Source organism: Dipodomys ordii, unplaced genomic scaffold (assembly GCF_000151885.1).
Source record: "Dipodomys ordii isolate 6190 unplaced genomic scaffold, Dord_2.0 Scaffold1, whole genome shotgun sequence".
NCBI lineage: Eukaryota > Metazoa > Chordata > Mammalia > Rodentia > Heteromyidae > Dipodomys > Dipodomys ordii.
Genome location: NW_012267217.1, coordinates 27456044 through 27478543, shown reverse-complemented (window position 1 = coordinate 27478543; position 22500 = coordinate 27456044). Strand labels below are relative to the sequence as shown.

Genomic DNA, 22500 nt, shown 5'->3' with positions numbered 1-22500 from the left:
ACCAGACCCCCCCCCACCAAAAAAGAATAATTTCTTCCAACTCACAATGAATAAATCCTAATAAAGCACTAAAGTAGCCTACTACTATGGAAACAAAACAAAAAAAAATGAACTTGCTTCTGTTTAAGTCTCCCTCTGTGTCCTTCCTTAAATTCTTTCTCCAGTGACACCAAGAAATTTCTGTCCCTCCCTGTGACTTGAGTCTGGTAACATCATGATGACACTCAGTCTGCCAAAAGCCCCCAGAAACAGAACAATCAGAGACAGACAACACAGGCCAACAGGAATTTCCAGTGAAGTAAGTTCAACAGTTCTTCTACTCTGCCTCCACCAAAAATAAAAGTAGACACCCAAATCTTTCTTGAATCTTCCAAATTGCAGCCAGTTCCACTTCATGATCAAAGCAGAGAGAATTCTTTGTATCTCTCACCCAATTCTTATATACCAGTCTCTTTCTGAAGTTAGTTCACATTATTCAAATTTGAGAAAGCAAGATTTAATTCAGGGCACTAAATACTTTACAAGTAAAAAGGCTAACACATTTCCTCAAAAATGGCATCATGTTTTATTACTGTATTGAATTCTTGTGGTCTATCAAATTATTGCTCAGATAGGTAAGTGAAAGTATTTTAAGAAGATCTCAGAGTTGTTTGAAGCATAGTACTCTCATGCTGAAAGCACTTTCATGCTGACTGATAACTCAGAAACATTGCACAAGTACCACCAAGAAGTTACAATCACACATATAACAATGGATTCCTAGCACTGTATCTTGCTAGGCATGGGAGAGTATAGCAGATTTACTCAGCGAGTTATAACACTTAGCTATTAAGTGCCCAAGGCCCAAGGCAGTAGAGGTGGATGATAAATCTAACAAGGAAGTAGGCTGGTCACATATAGTATGTGTATCTACCCAGATGATGAGGAACTGCTGGGCAGCAGAAATACTACACACATAGATGGTAAAGTATAGTTGGCTTCCTGGTTCCTGTCTCAGATAAGGCTTGGTGTACAGCCCCACAAGTCCCAACAAGGAGCACCCCGGGTGAGCTCAATGTGAGCACAGTCCTCCTCTTCTATGAACTTGGCAGATCCTCTTCCCATACTCCTGACACAAGCAGACGCTGGGCAAAAACCACAGAGCCTATGACTTTCCACACCCATGTCTCAGGGTTGCCCTGACCTCCCTCCTGTCAGACACCATGGACCTTCATACTCACATGCAGCTAGGCATGAATCCATATGTAAAAATCCTTTAACTAAAGCATAAGCTAAATATTAACAGTCATCCTGTGGTACCCACAGACTTCCTGTCTGTTAGTATAAAATGGAGCAGTGTTCAGCAAGATTCTAATGTCTCATGTCTCCTAGCTACTCAAGAGCCTGAGAGATGAGGATTCTGGTTTAAAGATACCTGGGGCAGGAAAGTTCATGAAACTTTTTTTTTTTTTTGGTCAGCCATGGGGCTTGAACTCAGGGCCTGGGCACTGTCCCTGAGCTTCTTTTGCTGAGGACTAGTACTCTACCACTTGAGCCACAGCTTCATTTCTGGTTTTTTGGTGGGGAGATTCAAGGGCTTTCCTGTCCAATTTGGCTTCTAACCCTGATCCTCACATCTTAGCCTCCTGAGTAGCTAGGATTACAGGTATGAGCCACCAGTACCTGGCTCCCTGAAACTCTTATTTCCAATTAAATAGCAAAAAACTGGAAGTAGAGCTGTGGCCTAAGTAGTAGAGTTCTAGCCTGGAGCAAAATGTTAAGGGTTTTGCTCAAGGCCCTGAGTTCAAACACCAATATCAGCACACATATAGACAGACAGACAGACAGACACACACACACACACACACACATACACAAATGAAGTTTTGTTTGTACAGAACCTGCATACACCCTTTCATATACTCTATATCAACCCTAGATGACTCAGAATACCTAGGATAATGTAAATGCTAAACAAATAGCTATACAATATTATTTAGGATATAATGACAAGAAGAAAGTCTATACATGTTCAAAACATGATTTTTTAAAAATAATTTTGATATGTGGCTAGTTGAATTCACAAGTACAGAACTTATGGATAGGCATAGCCGACTATGTAATATATGTTATATATTCATCTATATATATTCCTATATATTTATCTATATATCTTTGTATTATATATGTATATATACATAATATGTATCTATAACATACATATACATATATACATGTATTATATACATATTCATATATAATATTTCTATTTGTATGTAAGTTGTATTTTTAATTCATCATTTTCTCCCAGTTCCTGAAACACATTGAGTTCTTTCAGCGAATACAGGTTTTATTCTCTGTAAAATGTATTTTTTTCCTCCTGCAAAATCTTTAACACTGGAATGTAAAATTAAAATCTATGTTTGGAAAAATGCACACAGGCAATTTGTAGAAATGTGCTAAAAAGGCAAGAGGCAGGTCTGTCACCATTTCCTGATAACAAATGATTGGCTGTAAGAAAAGAATCTCTCAGATAAACCATGAACTCTGCATTGCATCCTATTTCCAAAACTTATCTATTCTCTAGAATATAGCAAGAACACTGAGTACCCTCTGACTTGCCCAGATCACAGCATACCAGGAAGTGCCTTCTGATGTACTCAACCATGGAAAAAGATAGGTAAGGAGGAAAGGTAGAAGGGCAGAAGGAGCAGAGAACACACCTCCACCAGCCTCCAGGCCTCACTGATAATTGCATACTGCAGGCGGTTTAGGACGAAGCCATCAATTTCCTTCAGGACCCGCACTGGGGACTGTCCAATCTTCCTCATGAGGGCATGGGTTCGGTCCATTGTTGCTGGAGCTGTCTCAGGATGAGGGATCAGCTCCACCAGTGGAACATAATATGGTGGATTCACCTTCGTAGACAGAGAGAAGAGAATGATTAAGGTCATGTGCTGAGTGTGGCTGACTCTACCCACCTAATCCCAGATGGTTGGATGGGGGCGGAGGCATTTTTGGAAAGGCTCTCAGATTCATCATCCAATAAGAAGACATCTGAGTGCCAAGTTGTTTTGCTAATAAATAATAGTAATAATAATAATAACCAATACACATGGTGCATATTTCATCCTATTCATTTATTGCTAATCCTCAGAGCACTGACCTTCCCAGGAGAGGATTTCCTCAACTGAAAAGTCTCTGCAGGCTCTGCTGTTGTCCTGTGTTGGTGTTAAGAACAGGAGTGGTATCCCTAATTTTCCATATCCTCTTCCCCAATTTAACATCACCTTGTTCTAGATATTAGCAGGCATCACATTGTAGTGTGGTGTGAGGCAGGAGCGCATCCATCCATGATTGGATATCCTCGAGGGTTAATTTAACTAGTGGAGGCCTCCATTAGAGAGAAGGGCCCAGTGGAAATGCTAGCCCAATCTAGGATTTAACCTTTGGCTCTGGTTTTCTTAGGTTTGTCTTCTATTGACTTCTTATAAAATTGTTTAACCTGTTACCTTTTTAAAAATCAGAATTCTGAAAACTAGAAGTATACCTGCATTCCAGTAGGGTATTGGACTTGGGGTCTACTCCAGGTAGCACCAATAGGCCAGACAAAAAATGTGCATTGGTTAATGATATGGGTACAGAGAAATGTTTTGCTGGTGATTTTGTCATGTGTACAACCTAGAGTACACAAAAGACCTAAGACAGCTACCACATTACTAGGTCATAAAAATCTTTTGGGGAGGGATAAGTGGGAGAAAATGAGGCATAAGGTAACAATGATTACCTTACTTATGTAACTCTAAAGCCCCCACCCCCAAGCTCCTCACCTTTTCAATAAAAATAAAATTAAAAAAAAAGTCTGCTGGGACCACTGTTGGACACGCAGTCCATTACTGACAGTGTAGTGCATGATGGCTGGTATAAAGCATTTTTTTGGTGAATGACTCACTAGAGTCCAGGCACAGTATAAATAGGAAGAGCACAGTCCAGGCAGTTTAATCAATTTTTTTCCTCCTTTGATGGTACTAGAGTATAAACTCAGGGCTTTGTATTTGCTAGGCAAGTTCTCTACTGCTGAGTCTTGCTGAGTCCTGCCTCGGTTTTTTGCTTGTTATTTTTGTGATAGGGTCTCACGGTTGCCTGGACTTTGTTCTTCCTATTTATACTTCCTCCCATTGTTGGGATGACAGGAGTGTACAACCTACCCCGGCTGCCCTGAGATAGAGTTTCATGGACTTTTTCAGACTGGCCTGAAACTGAGATCCTCTGAATCTTAGCCTCCCAAGTAGCTGGTGTGTGAGCCACAGTGCCTGCCACTTTAAGCATTTCTTGTGCAGTTCAGTGGCATTAAGTATATTCTGTTACTGTGTAACCATCATCACCATCTGTCTCCAGAATCCTTCATCCTCTGATTCAAAACTCTACTCTCATTAAGCAACACTTTCCTTGTCCCCAAACCTGAATATTACGGTATATGTACTTATCACAATTAAAAATTTAAAACAGAGGTCGAGCACCGGTGGCTCAGGCCTGTAATACTAGTTACTCAGGAGGCTGAGATCTGAGGATCATCATTCAAAGCCAGCCCTGGCGGGAAAGTCCATGAGACTTTTATCTCCAATTAACCACCAGAAAACCAGAAGTGGCGCTGTGGCTCAAGTGGTAGAGTGCTAGCCTTGAGCTTGGAAAAGCTCAGGGTCAGTGCCCAGACTGAGTTCAGTCCCCATGACCAACAAAAAAATAACTACATAAACTTAAAATACTATAATTTTTAAAACGTTATCAATAAATAAATAAATAAAAACCCCAGGGCTCTAACCACAGCCCTTTCCAGCTCAAAAGTCTACAGCAATATCTACCTATAACAAGAGACATGTAACTGAGAAAGAGCCTTTAGTAACTGGGCTCTTTCTGTCTCTTGCAATGGCCTTTGACCCACAGTTCTGTGTCCGTGAAAACAGGCTAGCAGCTGCTCAGATAGGACTTGGAGAAGTCTAAGGCCAAGATAATGCCTTTAACCAGAGAGTCTAATCTTTGTCCTTGGTCACAGAGGACTAGACAGGCGCAATAGTGTCCTTGAGTTCCATGCATGGGAGGAGGGGGAAGTAAAGAGCCTATGCTACAAGGTTCAAGGACAAACAGGCGGGAGGATTGCTCCTCCCATTTGATGTGGGACTGTGAACAAGGCTCAGAGACAAATCCTCTAGACACAGGAAAGAGAAACACAGGTCTTAGGGATGGTCTCTGGGCTCCGCCTGGGGGGTCAGTTTTGCTGGAAGCATGGGAGGGGCTGCGACTGCCAGGCTCTGCAGGAGTTCGTCCTGGCCAGGCACAAGGGAAATATTCTTTGCTTTCAGGATCTGAACTAGAGCCCAGTGCATGTGATTGTAGATAGTGTCCTGCCAACAGAGGTTTCCTTTTCCCTCTCTCTCCCTCTCCCTCTCTCGGGATGGAACAGCCAGCCCCCCAGGGGAGGTGGCCAGCCCTCCCAGGAGACAGACAGCCAGGCCATTGACAATTCATCCACATGGGGCAAGGCAGGAGAGGAGGGGAGGGCTCTACTTTTCCTTTCTGGGAGGAAGAACAGGGTAAAGATGAAGATGGAAAGGACTGAAGACTGTGTTTCAATGCTGTCTGTAATCAGGCCTCTCATCCCTCTGAGAGGGCTGAAAAGCACCCTCTACACTACAGCAGGGCAAAGTCTGGACCAGGCATTGCCAAGGTATGATGCAAAGAGGGACAAAGACCGAATATGCCCCGAAGATAGCATGCCATGAGCCACTGATATAAATGACGCCATCCCAAGGGGGAAATGGTGCTGTGTTGGATGAGAGAGGTGTCTAAACAGGCAGAGGTGAGCTGGCATGACGGGCACACCTATACTCCCAAATATGGGCAATTTAATGTAGTCTCAGCTCCACACAGGCTGGAAGTACAGTTCTGTGGTAGAGCTCTTACCTAGCATGCTCAGGACCCTGAGAGTCCCATTACTGTCTAAGGTCTGGGCCCTTTTCCTTTCTCCACCAAATACATAATTATGAAATAGGAAAAGTGGGAGAAGCAAAGTTTATTTGAAGATGACAAGGGAAACTGAGGAAAGACCTCTTAGCCCCAAACCTGGACTCCTGATGAGTAGGGCTGCCTTATGCCACAGAAGGAGGAGAACAGTACTTTTCAGTGAGAGAGAGAGAGAGAGAGAAAGAGAGAGAAGTGGGGCTCAGAAACTGGTAGTCTCATAGAGGCCCGTGGAGCTCCTGTTTTAAAATCCTTTTGGTGAGTCCTGGCTGCTCTAGCATATGGTTGGCTCATCACCTTCTTTACTCCATGGGGAAGGTGGGGGTTCCTGTCACCTGTGAGGGTATGCTCCAGAGGGAGTTGTCCAGGCCTTTGCTTTCTCAGAGCCATTTTCTCCGCTTTCCCAGAGGAGGGGGTATAGGCTCCACTGGGCTGTCTCTGCCTTCTCAAGGTCTCCATCAGGTTGCTCTCTTTCCCTATGCTGTCTACACAGTTCTAAATCTTCCTCATTCTCATCCCTAGTACAGGAGAGAGAGAAAAGAAAGGTGAGGGAGGGAAGGAGGGAGGGAGGAAGGAAGGAAGGAAGGAAGGAAGGAAGGAAGGGAGGGAGGGAGGGAAGGAAGGAAGGAAGGAAGGGAAGGAGGAAGAAGGGAAGGGGGGAAGGAGGGAAGGGGGGAAGGAGGGAGTTACAAGCATGCAGACAAGGTGACTGGGGTACCTTCTGGCACTTTCTGGAAGGAAGTAGGCCCTGATCTCATTCCAGAAGAACTTTTTTTTTTCTATTATTTTTTTTTTTTTGTCCAGTCCTGGGGCCTGAACTCTGGGCCTGGGCGCTGTCCCTCAGCTCTTCAGCTCAAGGCTAGCACTCTACCACTTGAGCCACAGAGTCACTTCTGGCTTTTTTCTTTTTGCTTATGTGGTGCTGAGGAATCGAACCCAGGGCCTCGTGCATGCAAGGCAAGCGCTCTACCACTGAGCCACCTTCCCAACCCCTCTAACTGGTAACTCTTCTTCAGTGTTTCCATTACATGTGAGATTAAATATCCTTAGCCATCACACCCCACCAGCCACACTGACCTCTCTAAGTCCCTCCCCACAGGGAAAGGGGGCACGCGCTCATCGCCCTGGACCGCTGCGTGTGCGTCCTGCATCCCGTGTGGGCCCAGAACCATCGCACGGTGGGCCTAGCCCGCAAGGTCATCGCGGTGCCCTGGGCATGCGCTCTGCTCCTCACCCTGCCAGTGATCATCCGCGTGACAACGGTGCCCCAAGCCGGAGGACGAACGGCCTGCACCTTTGACTTCTCGCCTTGGACCCGGGACCCCGCAGAGAAGGCCAGGGTGGCGATTGTCATGCTGACCATCCATGGCAGACAGGAAAGCCACCCCAAAATACATCTGGGAGGAAAAATGTTTGGAAGAGAGAAAATGGATACACAAACACCCCTCTTCCTAGGCCTATGTGTGGCCCTAAATACATAGCCACTTCTGCCAGCTCAGTCTAGGAAGCTTTGTTAAAGACACATCTGAACTCAGGCACTGACAGCTCACACTAACCCATCAACACCTTGAGTTGAGATAACCAGAAATCCTGTCCTAACCCTTCAAGAGAACTTGAGGTTGTCACAACCTGTTAGCTGGCAGCTGTTCTGGGCAGAGATGAAGCCAGCAACTTTACCAATTGCTAAATACCCATTGTGCCAGGGCCTTCCAGTGGCATGAACCTGCCTCCTTCTGCTCATCCTATTTCCTTTCCAAGTAGAAACTGCAAAGGACTTAGATGACTGAGCCCATGAGTTGGATATGCAGCTGCTTCTGTCTGGCCCCAGGCACTGGGGGAAATTATGGATCCTCAAAGATTAGCAAGGGTTTTGGAAGCCTGCCTAAACAACTTATTTAATATATTCCTTCACCCATCCACTTACCCTAAAGGCCAGAGTGATGATCAGTTCAAGGGACAAATTTCAAAGATGTTTAACTTGGGTCATCTGTCTTGCTTTAGTTCATAACTTATAACATTAAAAATACCTTATAAGAAAGCTGGGTGCTGGTGGCTCATGCCTATAATCCTAGCTACTCAGGAGACTGAGATCTGAGGATCATGGTTTAAAGCCAGCCCGGGCAGAAAAGTCCCCACAAGACTCTTACTGTTATTAATTAGAGATAACTCCAATTAAGTACTCAAAAAACCAAAGTGGTACTGTGGCTCTAATGGTAGAGCTTTAGCCTTGAGCACCATGAGGCTCAGGCACAGTGCCCAGGTCCTAAGTTCAATTCCTACAATCGACAAAGATAAAATAAAAAATAATAAAAAATACCTTATAAGAGTAAGAAGTGATTAATTTTTTTTTTGGTCGGTCATGGGGCTTGAACCCTGGGCCTGGGCACTGTCCCTCAGCTCTTCAGCTCAAGGCTAGCGCTCTACCACTTGAGCTACAGCGCCACTTCCGGTTTTCTGGTGGTTTTATTGGAGATAGGAGTCTCAGGGTCTCTCCTGTCCAGGCTGGCTTTGAACTGCGATCCTCGGATCTCAGCCTCCTGAGTAGCTAGGATTATAGGCGTGAGCCACCAGCGCCTGGCAGTGATTATTTTTTTTAAAGCAGGCTCGAACTTGTTTTAATGTGATTAAACAAGCAATAGCAAATAATACCTAGATAGGAGGGTAATAAAGCAGAGAAAGGTCACTGTTCTAGTCCCTGACCTGTGGCCAAACGATATTGATGGGTGCAAGAGAAAATAAGGCAAATCAGATTAGTCTCATGAATCAGTGTAAAAGCCAAGCAGAGATACAGGAAGAGTCTTGTCGAAGGACTTAGGAGGTACTTTATGAACACTTTTGTGTGTGTATGCTGACACTGGGCCTTGAAACTAAGGCCTCTCACTTTCCCTTGGCTTTTTTTGCTAAAGGCTGGTGTTCTACCACTTGAGTCATGCCTCTACATCTGGCTTTTTGAGAGTTAGCTGGAGATAATCTCTCTGACTTTCCTGCTGGGGCTAGGCTGGCTTCCCACAACCCTCAGATCTCATCCTCCTGAGTAGCTAGGATTACAGGCATGAGCCTGTAATAGTGCTTGACAGTATTTTCCCCCAAAATTTAAACCAACTTCAGAGCAAAAGCACTGGTTAGAATTGGGAGCATTCTAACAAAGAAGGAGGCAACAATGCTGCATAAGAAATGTACTCATTACCTTGTCCATGTAATTGTCACCCCTCTGTACGGTATTTTCACAATTAAAAAAAAGCCATTTGAAAACAAACAAAAAAAGAATTGGGAGCATTCTTCCAAGCAAACATCTTCTACTGAAACAAGTGATTCCAAGAATACTTTTATGAGGTATATATGCCTCAGAGACAAAGACAAAACAAGCTTTACTGAGTTATATTTGGGCACTTTCCATGAGAATCTATCTCTCTCTGTCTATCTATCTGTCTCTCTCTCTTAGTCAGTATAAGAAATTTAATTCAGGGCCTCATATTCTCCCTTGACTTTTTTACTAAAATCTGGCATTCTACCACTGGTGCTACACCTCCACTTCTAGCTTTTTGCTGGTTAATTGGAGATAAGAGATTTCTGGACTTTTCTGCTCTGGTGGCTTCAAAGTACAATCCTTAGATCTAGCCTCTTTAGTAGCTAGGATGACATGCATGAACCCTCAGTGCTTAGCATGAGAACCTGTCTTTGATTCTAAACTAACTTCCATCTGAGTGATGGCTAGTTCTCTTCTATGTTCTATGGGTCTGTGTTCTATCTGGTAACTCTTCTTCAGTGTTTCCATTACATTTGAGAATGCAGCAAGACATGGAGGTCATGCAGCTTTGTGAGTGGTATTCCAGGCTGCTCTGTCCTTGGCATATAAGATCTGGTGGGCATCTACAGCACACCATCTTCTCTCTGAGCAACCTGGTTCCTTTTCATTATCTGCTGCCCTTGCTCAGAAGAGGAATTTCCTTGCCCTCAATCTAGGCCTGTCACTCATGCTTTGAATAATGGCCCATGTCCTATGTGGTCAGACTTCTGCCCCTCTTCACTATGGAGTGGACCCTTCCAAAGCAGGATTTCCACATCATACTGGTGCTCTGTAACTAAACTGCTCCCAGGTCTTCAGGGTAACTCTCATGATTTCTTCTAACTTAACTATTGGTTACTTCCTATCAACTGAAAAGCCAAAATTTAAAATGGTCTAGAAATGTGAAGCACTGACATTTTGATCACTGACATTTGCTCAAAAGACAGCATTTCCAATGTTGGATTTTTTGGATTAGGAAATGCTCAATTGGTAGAGTATACACAAATATTTCAAAATCCAAAAGAACTCCAAAATCTCAAATATTCCTAGTCCCAAACATTTTGGATAAGTAATGCTCAACTTAAAAAAGCTTTCTTATGAGCTGGGTGCTGGTGGCTCACATCTGTAATCCTAGCTACTCAGGACACTTTAGTCTGAGGATTATAGGTCAAAGCCAGCCCAGGCATGTAAGATTCATTTCCAATTAACCAGCAAAAGCCAGAAGTGGAGCCATGGCTCCAGTTCTAGAGCACCAACCTTGAACAAAAAAAGATAAAGGTGAATGTCCAGGTCCTGAATTAAATCACGAGTACCAGTGCACATACACATATACAAAACAAAGAAAATAAAAGCCTTCCACTTTCTCCCCACTGCTTCCCAAATATGTGTGTTCTTCTAGTCAGACTGGCTACTTCATGATTCATGGCCTCTATATGGCTTCTTCCCAAACTAAACCTCTCATGAACTGAGACTGACAAGGGTGAAACTACATTACACACTTTGGTACTTCCTGTAGCTTGGGCTGAACTACCTTTCCTGTTCTAGCATGTTGTCCAGGTTCTCTAAGGCCATGCTGAGCTCCCAGTTGGAACTCGTGAATTTCTACCATTTCCCTGTTTTTCCCTTCCTACTCTAACCTCAGAAAGATGCACGGAGTGCTTATACACAAATTTGGAACCAGTATAACTTTTTTGGGAGGAAAGGGGTGGGCTTGAACTCAGAGCCAGGGCCCTCTACCTTAGCTTTTCCCCTCAATGCTGATACTCTACTACTTCAGACATCTCTCTACCTCTGGCTTTTTGCTGGTTACTTAGAGATAACAACTTTTTTGCTTAGGCTGGCTTTGAACTAAGGGCCTCAGATCTCAGCCTCATAAGCAGCTACGATTATAGATGGGAGCCACTGGCACCTGGCCCAGTATACCTCTTAATGCACTCCTGGAGAGAAAGTATGCTCAATAATTCCAGTAGACTGGTAAAAGGAACAGGGGAGGAAGAGTTTAAAGTCAGATCTTGGGAATCAGAATTCAGGAGTATAGTAAGACAATGAATCTGCATTTTATACACTGACCCTATACTGCACTGCCTCTAGTAGACCACATAGAATCAGTGACATAGCCACAAAATGTCACTTAACATATTATCCATTTTTAGTGTGTTAGTGCTATACTTGAACTTGGGTTTTGGGCACTTGCTTAACTTTGTTGTTTATGGCTGGTGTTCTACCATTTGAGCCATACTTCGACATCTAGCTTTTTGCTGACAAAAGTCTCAGGCATTTTTCTGCTCAGTCTAACTTTGAACCACTATCCTCAGATCTCAGCCTTCTGAATAGCTAGAATTACAGTTTTAAGCTACTGGTATATAGCACTGTACCTTGGTGGTAGAATAGCTTGCTTAGAAGACAACCTCCTTAGTTACCTGAGGGCTAAAGCCTCCAACTTTGATCCTCCTGTATCCTGTTCCTTTAGCTACATACATAAAAATTCAAGAAATTTGTGGATCATATTCTCCTTTCAGATGCTGCTACTGTATAACTCTAACTGTAACAAAAAAATATTGAATTGTACAATCTCAATTAGCCAATACTGTGGTATATAAATTATACCTCAGTAAGGCAGTTCAAAATATTAGACTACTATGAAATAGTACATTCATTTCAATTTATTACTCCCAAGAAAGTGAATGAGATACAATCAATAGTCAGGCATAAAACACTCTCATAGGTCAGGTGCTGGTGGCTCACACCTATAATAATCTGGATTTGAAGTGAGCCTAGCCAGGAAACTCTGTGAGTCTCTTACCTCCAATTAACCAGCAAAAAGCCACAAGTGGAGGTGTGACTTTAGTGACAGAGTGCCAGCTTGGAGCAAAAAAGCCCAGCACTAGGCCCTGAGTGCAAGCTCCAGTACTAGCACCAAAACAAACAAACACACTGCAAGGGCCTGGGTTCTTTGCAGAGACAAAACAAAACGAAATACTCACGGGATGAGCCACGATGCATTGCTTCACATGTGCCAAACCCACAAACAACTTGGAAGGCATAAGGCAAGAACTGGAACTGCTCAAGACAACTCTATCATCCACAATGCGATCTAGCTGGGCAAAAATCTTCTTCTTCAGTTCCAGGTTTTCTGGAACACATTCCTGAAAAGGACATGATTAGATGGTTGATTATTTGTGATCACTACCCACATTCAGACTGCAAGCAAGGTATTGGTCTGCTTCAGCTCTGAAGTGAACCAACTTGGAAATGATGGGCTTTAGGACATGCTACCTTAACATATAGCACCTTGGCATTGAAAACATTGAGTCAAGAATATTGCCTTAACCTTTCTTTGGCCTTTTCCCTGTACCATCCCATAAACTGGTCATAAGAGACTGTTCTCTTCCTGTGGGTGATATCATCTAGAGGTCTTGAATTTTTCCTCTCCACCAAATCAAAAATTATAAGGCAGAAGTGGGAGCAGAGGGAAAGTTTATTTGAAAATTAAGAGTAAGACACCAGGAGAAACTGAGGAAAAGCCTCTTATAGCTATTGGTAATTCACAGAAGCCCCCCAACCTGGACTCCAGACTGGGAGAGCCACCTAATGCTACATGAGGTCTTATTGCCTGGTTCCCTGGCAAGGATGAGGAAGGGGGGAGGACTCAGAGCAAGACAGAGGCCCAGAAATTGGTGGCCTGATGTCGACTGGTGGGAGCACCTCTTTTATAGTCTTTTGTCCAGTTTCAGCTGCTCCAGCATCTGGTTGGGTCACTATGCCCCGATCTGGTTCAGCATCATCAGGAAGAGGAGGGGGTCATTCTCATCTTTGAGAAAACAGGGCACAGGGAAGAAAATGAATCAATAGCTTTGCCAATTCTCCCTAATTTCGGACCCTAAGATCAGACACCCTGGTCTAGGCACACTCTGCATGAATCATCCACTGTTCAACAAGCCTGAGCTTTTGTAAAAGCCCAAAGGATTCCTTATTCTTTGGGCTTTCACTTCTAAAAGTGCTCAGGTCATGTAAAACATTATTTAATGTATATGCTTTTTTTCATATTAAGCTATGTTTTGTCATAGGATCCTCAGCATGAACCTTGCTGTAGGTGAGGGGAAAGATTACTTTTTGCTTCCCTTCAAAAACCACCAGGAAAATTTAAGAATAGGAAGGCTGCTGAGAGAACACCTGAGAATTCTTGAGAACTCTAGAGGTGGATCCATGAACATCTGTTGTACTCTACTTTTGGGGGGGGTTATTTGTTTTGTCTTGTTTTGTTTTGTTGGTCATGGGGCTTGAACTCTGAGCCTGGGCACTGACCCTCAGCTCTTCAGCTCAAGGTTATCACTTGAACTATAGCCCCACTTCCAGTTTTCTGGTGGTTAAATGGAAATAAGAGTCTCACAGACTTTCCTGTCCAGGCTGGCTTTGAACCGTGATCCTCAGATCTCAGTCTCCTGAGTAGCTAGATTACAAGCATGAACCACCGGCATCTGACTGTACTCTAGTTTTCTATAGTCTGAAAATTCTCATCCTTTTTTTTTTTTTTAAAGGACTCCTGCCTGGCTGCTGCTGGTGGCTTACACTGTAATCCTAGCTACTTATGAGTCTGAGACCTAAGGATCAAGGTTCAAAGCCAATCCTGAGCAGCAAAGTCTATGAGACTCTTATCTCTAATTAACTGGCAAAAAGCCAGAAGTGAAGGTATAGTTCAAATGCTAGAACACCAGCCTTCATTGAAAAAGCTAAGGGACAGTACCCAGGCCTTGAGTTCAAGCCCCACTACTGGCACACACAAAATCTACCAACTAAAAAATTCTCACAATGAGCAAACCCTTGAGGGGTGGGCATAACAGAATCCTCAATAGCCTCTCCCACAAAGTACTACTAACTCCAACAGTTTCATCACCAAATGACTCCCCTATCTGTTCTGACCATCAGATCAACTGATCTTCAAGGAAAATCTCCTGAAATTAAGTGTTATTATCTGTAAGGCCCCAAAGGCTCTTGGAGAATTCCTTCCTAATTTCAAGTCCTTTTGAAAAGGACTTTTGTTTCTAAATAATCAAAAGTTACTTAAATGGGAGTGAGGAAAGGGATGGGGAAGTAAATTTAAATTAATTACTGCAGACAAATAATAGCCTCCCTAGAATTCCAATGACAAAGCTGGGTGGGAGAGAGATGATACTCTTTTTATTGTGAAAATACTGTACAGAGGGGTTACAATTACATGGGCAAGATAATGAGTACATTTCTTATCAAGCATTGTAGCCTCCTCCTTTGTTCCTCTTCCCATCCCTTCCCCCCCCCCCCACAACTCTCCTCCCCACCACCACCAAAGTTGTAAAGTTCATTTTCGACATAACAACTTGTACATCTCATTGTTGCAATGGGTCCACCTGTATCCCTAGTTAAATGATTTGTTTTTCCCCTTCCCCTCCACAAATTATACTGACATGAAATACAGTGAAAGCAGGGGTTATACCATGGGGAAAGGACATACAAAGCAACAAAGAAATCATCTTATAAATGTGTTAGAAACAATCCCATGAAAGAAAAAAACACTTGAATACATATCTTGGGGTTCATTTCCCTAACATCACCTTATCTGACCTTTTCTGCCTGACTCAGACATATACTAGTTATTGCAAATAAGGGAAACCATGGGACCTATGTTTCTTTGGGCCTGTCTTACTTAATATAAATTTTCCAAGTCTTTCCATTTCCTAACAAATGGGGCAATGTTATTCTTTCTGATGGAGGCATAGAATTCCATTGTGTATATATTCCACATTTTCTTGATCCATTCATCTACTGAGGGGCATCTGGGTTGGTTCCATATCTTAGCTATGGTAAATAATGCTGCAATAAACATAGTCATGCTGGTAGCTTTAGTGTGGTCTTGTTTGTGAACATTGGGGTAAATGCCCAAAAGTGGGATTTCTGGGTCATAGGGGAGCTCTATGTGGAGTCTTTTGAGGAATCTCCATACTGCTTCCCAAAGTGGTTGAACAAGTTTACACTCCCACCAACAATGCAGTAGAGTTCCCTTTTGGCCACATCCCCTCAAGCATCTGTTGTTATTAGAGTTCTTGATTATAGCCAGTCTAGCTGGGGTGAGGTGGTATCTCAATGTTGTTTTGATTTGCATTTCTTTTATGGCTAGGGAGGTAGAGCATTTCTTCACATGAAGAAATGAGATGATAATGTTTAAGCAGCTGGCGTTAGCCAAGGGGACTCCCTGGGAATAGAGGTTAAGGTAAGCCCCACCCTGCAGCATCAAAGCAAAACCTGAGGGGAATGCTAGAACTGCTCACAGACTGTGGAAAAGCTGGAGCTGGCCTGCCCCATCTGCCTTGGGCACCTCTGGGGATGTCACAGCAGACTAAACCTTCTCAAGGAGGAGCCTGGATCACCATGGGCAGGAGTGCTGCAGGAAATGCACAGGGACTTTAGTGTCTTTTGTTTCTCATTATGGTCCAATAGCCAGAATCAACTGGGTAAATGTTGAAAATGAAAACTCTTAGGCCCTAATCCCAGATCTACTGAATGGAGGGGTATTCTAGGGTTTGGACCCTGGATCTTGCACTTGCTAGGCAAATGCTCTACCACCTGAACCATGCTCCTAGCCCTTTTCACTTTAGAGTGTGTGTGTGTGTGTGTGTGTGTGTGTGTGTGTGTGTGTATGTGTGTGTGTGTGCATGCATTTGCGCATGGTGGCCCTGGGGCTTGAACTCAGGCCCTGATTGCTGTCCTGAAGGCTTTGTTTACTCAAGGCTAGTACTCTACCACTTCAGCCACAGCTCCACTTTTGGCAATTTCATGTATTTTCCTACCTGGACTGGCTTGGAACCTCAATCCTCAGATCTCAGCCTCCTGCTAGAATTACAGGCATGGGCCACCAGTGCACTTTTGTTATTTTAGGATAGATCTTCCATTTTTCCTCAGGCTAGCGTTAGACCACAATCTTCTGACCTACACCTACGTGCTTTTGGTCACCTCTGGGGATGGCATGGTAGCTGGGACCTCACACAGAGAAGTAGAGATGGGGGTCTCTTGTTTCCATATCTTATAATTCATTTCAGTATGCATACGATTTTTATATAAATACAAAGAGGCACATAGGCATTGTTCCTTTGTGTTTCCCTTTTGAGTATATCCTCTTTTGGTCTCAATGTGTATGAGTATCCAGAATCCTAGGTAATTTATCATATCCCAGAGTATTTTAGATCTAATTTCCACATATCAGAGAGAACATGCCCCATATGTCTCTCTGAGCTTGGCTTACCTCACTTAACATTATTTGTTCTAGTTCCATTCATTTCCCAGGAACACATTTTTAACAAGTATCCTGGTGATTCCTAATGCTCAGAAGCACTGTTGTGTGAAGTGGACTCAAACTGGGATGCTCACTACCCCTAAAAATAGTGGTACTCAATACAAAGCATGCTACCAAATGTGCCTTCCACTCTCATGTCAGGATTCCCACCTCTCCCAGCTACTCAGGGCAACTTCCTGCCCTGAAAGTGGAATACTGGCACTGTGGTCACCATATGGTCTCTAATCACCCAATCAATTTCCCTGAAATGCTAAACTTACAACTCATATAACTTTCACGAAAACAACCAGAAATGTGTAATAACAGAAATTCAGTGTTGCTGTATAACTTGCAATGATATCAGAATCACTTCTTTTAAAAAAAATTAAGACAATCTTTTCAAGGTCTCTACCAGTTGTATATAAACAAAGGCTTCATTATCCAGAATATACGAGGAGTTCAAGTAACTAAATCCCCCCCCCACTCAAATCAGTAACCCAATTAATAACAAGTGGAACTAAAAAACAATATGTCAGTGAGACATATGTTTCTCTCATATGAAAGCTAGATCAAAAATGCAAGCATACTTGATAGCATGTACAGGGTTTTATGCATATACACACAAACAGACTAATGGATGGTATGCGTAGGGGAGGAATGAAAATGTGTAATTCCTATGAACAACTAATGAGTTGTTTAACAAAATGAATACCAGAAATTGGTATTTGGTAAGGAAGGGTGAAGGAGGGGGACTTGAAAGGAGGGATGAAGGGTGAGCAAATGCAGTCATTATGTTCATTGCACATAAATGTATAAATTGAACTACCTAACTTGAGGGTAGTGTGGGAGGGAGAAAAATAGGGGAGAATGATGGAAGGGATGGCATTGGTCAAGATGTATTGTACTCATAACCTGACATCAAATTATAACCCCTTCATACAACTATTCAATAATAAATTAAATTTTAAAAAATCTTAGGTTTGATTTGATAATAGCTAATAACTCACTAGCAGCTAACTACTCTAAGTTGAAAGCAACTAGGCAACTAGTAAGAGAGCATGTAAATTTCACTTCCATATTATCTACACTAATTCAAAAGTTTTATACAAATAGGGAAGGAGTCCAGATTGTGTTTGTTTATACTTTAAAAATATAATCAGGCCACATGAAATTTTATTAAGAACAAAAGTCATATAAGCATCACATCTCAAAGACAGAAGGAAAAAAAAAAGATACAGTCATTTAAGAACTGTAAAGCCCATTGTGTCCAATTCCCTTATCAAAGGGGAGGAAAAAGAGCTACAGTAGCTGGCTGGGCCTGTTAAGTCATTCCTGGATCAGTTAAATCTGCAAGTTGGGTTAAGTTGAAATGGAGCCTTATAGCTTTTAGCCAGAGACTCAGAATGATGCAGATCCTGGGTGAGCTTATAAAAGAGCCCTAGTAAATGGCCTCATTGTACGTCTGACATGCAGATTCTCCCCTGAAACCCTATGCCTTTCTTCAGATCCTCTGATTATCAAAAAAGCAAGAAAACTTGAACCAGAGGAAACCCAAACCTGCTGCAATTATGTAAGGGGTTTTTTCTTCTTTTTAGTGGCACATTGGCTTGAAGTTAGGTTGTTCTCATTGCTGTTTTTAAGAGTAACCTAATTGTGTGTTATGTTCTGGCTTTGGTTTGCAAGCCTCAGTCCATGTCATACCCGGGGCTCATTTTCTAGTTATACACTCAGTCCTTTGGTCTCAAAAAGGGAGTGGGCCACATTACGTAGGACTTGAGCCGCAGAGTCTATCATAAAGCCAGGGGCTGCTGGGACAAAAGGGGTGAGAGGTAGGAAGAGCTATCAACCAGCATTCCTGATTCTAAGCTGCAGCTGGAAGATCTCCCTGGATGCCTTCTCCTTGCAATATGTCTTCGATTTTTTTTTTTGAAAAAGCCACCTGCTTGCTCTCACTATGACCACTCCTACAGGTAACCCATTTGCCTTGGCCCAATTAGACTTTATAACATCTCAAAGCACTGGTGTACGTTTGGGTTTTGTTTGTTTAAAGGGTCAAGAGGTGCCACACAGAGCAAATAGGTTGGTATTGAGAGCCAAATGCTGGTGGCTTACACTTTGCAATCCTACCTAATCAGGAAGCTGCGATTTGAGAATCACAGTTCAAAGCCAGACTGGACAGAAAAGTGTGTGAGACTCTTATTTCCACTAAATCAGCAAAATGCCAGAAGTGGAGATGTGGCTCAAGTGGTAGAGCACCAGCCTTGACAGAAAAAGCCAAAGGAGAGCAGAGCCCCAGTACCTACACACACACACACACACACACACACACCCCACAAATAAACAAGTGCACATACGCACACAATTGTAATGCAGTCACCACCATAGGCATGCCCAAATTTTGACAAACAAAACAAAATCTGGGAAGTAAGCAGCCTTCTCTTACTAGCTTGGGCAGTAGCTAGCAGGTGAGGCTAAGTTCTAAATGTCCCTTCTTGCTTTTCTTTCCAGAGAGCAGAAACAAGGATGGTCTTATAACTGCCACTTTTAATTATAACCTATTTTTAAAGGAAATTGTGCACAAACTTTAGCTGGTTAAAAAAACAAACAAACAAACTAGTAAAAGGTGTCCTGAGGCCTGAGGCCTCTAACTTTGGAAAAGCTGTAGAATTGTAAGGAATCAACTTCTGGGCTAATTCCCAGGTAGAGCAAATGCACAAGTTCAGCTTGCTAGACAAAATACATGCAACACATGGCAAGGTTTTTTTGTTTGTTTCTGGGGTGGGGGAGGTTAACTGTGGCTTGAACTCAGGGCTCCTGTTGTCACTTAGCTGCTTTTTTTGCTCAAGGCTGAAAATTCTACCATGTGAGCCACAGATCCACTTTCAGCTTTTTGCTGGCTAATTGTAAATAACAGTCTCTTGGATTTGTCTGCTTGGGCTAGGTTCAAATTGAGATCCACAGACCTCAGATTCTCAGCATCCTGAGTAGCTAGGATTACGGGTGGGAACTACTAGCACCTGGCTAAAAGTGACATTGTGTTGGGATCTTGTTACTTCCAATCAACCTAACCTGGACACTTTATTTTTTATGTTTTTTAAAACCAGAATAAATTAAGCATACAAAGAAGTTTTCACTGTGATTATTTACAACATATATGTAAGTTAATTGGATCAAATATACCCCATTTATATTACTTTCTTAAACACCTTCTTTCACATCTACTTCAACAGTTTTTAGTGAGTTTCATTAAGTTGTTTTCATACACATACGATACACTTCCATATGTTCAGCCTCCACCGCCAACACCATCTCCACCATCTCCACTATCTCCTATCTCTTTCCTCTTACCGCCCGCCCCCCACCCATACCACCTTATTCCATATGCAATCATGAACTTAGATATTTTAAAATAGGTGTTCTGTGACTAGTATAAAAATCTCTGGATGGAATCTTCAATGTGCCTTCCAAAAAGAGCAGAATTTAGGAGAATTCTGTACTCAACGTATTTTCACATGCAAAGAAGTTCTCATTAGCAGATTTAGAGGGAAAAGAAGGTGTGGCTCATGCCTGTAATGCCTGTAATCCTAAACTATCCAAGGCTCTACAATCTGATGATCCTGGTTCAAAGTCAGCCCAGGCAGACAAATCTGAGACTCATCTCCAGTTAACTGGCAAAAGGCAGGGAGTGGAGGCGTGACTCAAGTAATAGAGTGCCAGCTTAAAGTAGAAAAAGCTAAGCAAGAGTGTAAGGCCCTGAATTCAAATCCCATTACTGGCATTGGCGCTGTGTGTGTGTGTGTGTGTGTGTGTGTCAGGTGTGTGTGTATCAGGTGTGTGTGTCAGGTGTGTGTGTGTCAGGTGTGTATGTCAGGTGTGTGTGTGTGTGTGTCAGGTGTGTGTGTCAGGTGTGTGTGTGTGTGTGTCAGACAAGCCAGAATCTTGCTGCAATCTTGGCAAGGAAATTCAGTGTGTGGTTGAAGATGAAAGCCAAGTACATTACAGGCTTTCCCTTAGCATTAGTACAATCTCTGCTGTCATCTACCTAATGAGCCCGATTCTCTCCCAAAAGCACAATCTCAAAATCTATAAAATTAATAGACTCCTGGAGGTAGGAGGAGGGAGGACACAGGAGAGGAGGGAAGAGAAAGGGGGAGAGTAACAGAGGGGGGGGCGGGGAGAAGAGCTGACATGGTAGTGTGCATCACATTAGGAGTCATGAAGCTAAAAGTTCTAGGCCAGACTGGATCAAGAGTGAGATACTGTCTCAAAAAAGTATCTTTGTTTTGGAAGAAATACAATAATGTGTTTTAAAAATGGGATTGAAAAACATTAGTCTCAACATTATAGGCGATAAATGCCACTCTAACACTACCAATGACTTATTTTTATTAAAAATCAAATTGAAGCCAAATGCCAGTGGCTCATGCTTGTAATCCTGTACTTGGGAGGCTGAGATCTTAGGATCACAGTTCAAAACCAGCCTGGCCAGAAATGTCCATGAAATTCTTATCTCCAATCAAGTACCAAAAAGCCAGAAGTAGACTTGTGATTCAAGTAGTAGAGCACTAGACTTGAACATATAATCTCAGGGACAGCACCCAAGCCCTGAGTTCAAGCCCAAGGATTGGCAAGCATGTGTTCATGCGTGTGCACCGTCCTGCTCTCCCCCCACATCAAATGGAAGCTAGGCACCAGTGGCTTACACTTGTAATCCTGAACTATTTAGGAGGCTACGTCTAAGAATTATAGTTCAAAGCCAGCCTGACCAGAAAAATCCATAACACTTATCTCCAGTTAACCAACAAAAAGCCAAAAGTAGAGCAATGGTTCAAGTGGCTGAGAATTAACCTTGAGCAAAGAAGCCAAGGGACAGTGCCCTGGCCTTGAGTTTAAGGTACCAGTATCAGCACTAAATAAATTAAATGAAATAAAAACTTAAGACCTTTTTTTTTTTTTTAAAGCCAAGCCTATGACAAATCCTAGACAGATTTCTATGGTCATCAAGAATGAATCATGCCCAACCTAGAATCTTTTCCAAAAGGAAAATTAGGATAGAATGTATTGAGGAGTTGACTTCCTGGAGCTTAGGTGTTTGATTTACAAGGATTGTTGTTATTTGCTTTATAGCTCAGGCCTACCTCAGGTGACTGTACAGAACCCTGGGAGGAGAATGTGGAACAGGCTCCCAGATGTCCTGCTGTGTGTCTTTGCCCATCCTCATCCTAGTGATGTTTTTGCCTACACCCAATGAAGTCATTTATTTAGAATTTAGATGCTTGACATAAAAAATACAAATATTTCATTTAAGTCTGCAATTACTTTAGAGTTCTACTACATTTCTGATGTAAGTGAGGTAAACATAAACATAGCCTGTCTGTTTTTGTTTGTTAGTTTTGTGTGGGACTTTGGATTTGAGTTCCAGCCTTAACTATGCTTGGCTTTCTTGCTCACAGCTGGTGCTTTACCACTTAAGCCATGCCTCCAGTCTGGCATTTTACTGGTTAACTAGAGAAGGAATCTAGCAAATTTTTCTGCTTGGACTACCTTCAAACTGGGATCCTCCAAGTCTTAGTCTCCTGAGAAGCTAGGATTATATGGATGTGAGCCACCAGCACTGGGTTTTATTAAGCATTTAAAACAAAAATTTAAAGTGCTGAGTTTAGCGTAAAACACAAAATTGGAAAAAGATTCTTTCAGTAAGGCATAAGGAAGTGACTTGTAAGAAGAAAAAAAGAGGGGCTGGGAAGATGGCTCAGTGGTAGAGCGCTTGCTTTGCATGCTTGAGGCTCTGGGTTTGATTCCTCAGCACCACATAAGCAAAAACAAAAAAGCCAGAAGTGGCACTGTGGCTCAAGTGGTAGAGCGCTAGCCTTGAGCTGAAGAGCTGAGGGACAGCACCCAGGCCCAGAGTTCA

General features: G+C 42.7%; 1 protein-coding gene across 1 annotated transcript in view; it reads right to left on the bottom strand.

Moving 5' to 3' along the window:
• The window catches only part of Cryl1 (crystallin, lambda 1), a 142698-nt gene that overhangs the window by 29230 nt on the left and 90968 nt on the right, over positions 1 to 22500 (bottom strand). The window contains exons 4-5 of the mRNA XM_013010805.1: positions 12268 to 12429; positions 2703 to 2897 (exon numbers count right to left, since the gene is read on the bottom strand). Coding sequence (XP_012866259.1) covers positions 2703 to 2897; positions 12268 to 12429 — 357 coding nt within the window. The remainder of the gene's footprint in view (positions 1 to 2702; positions 2898 to 12267; positions 12430 to 22500) is intronic.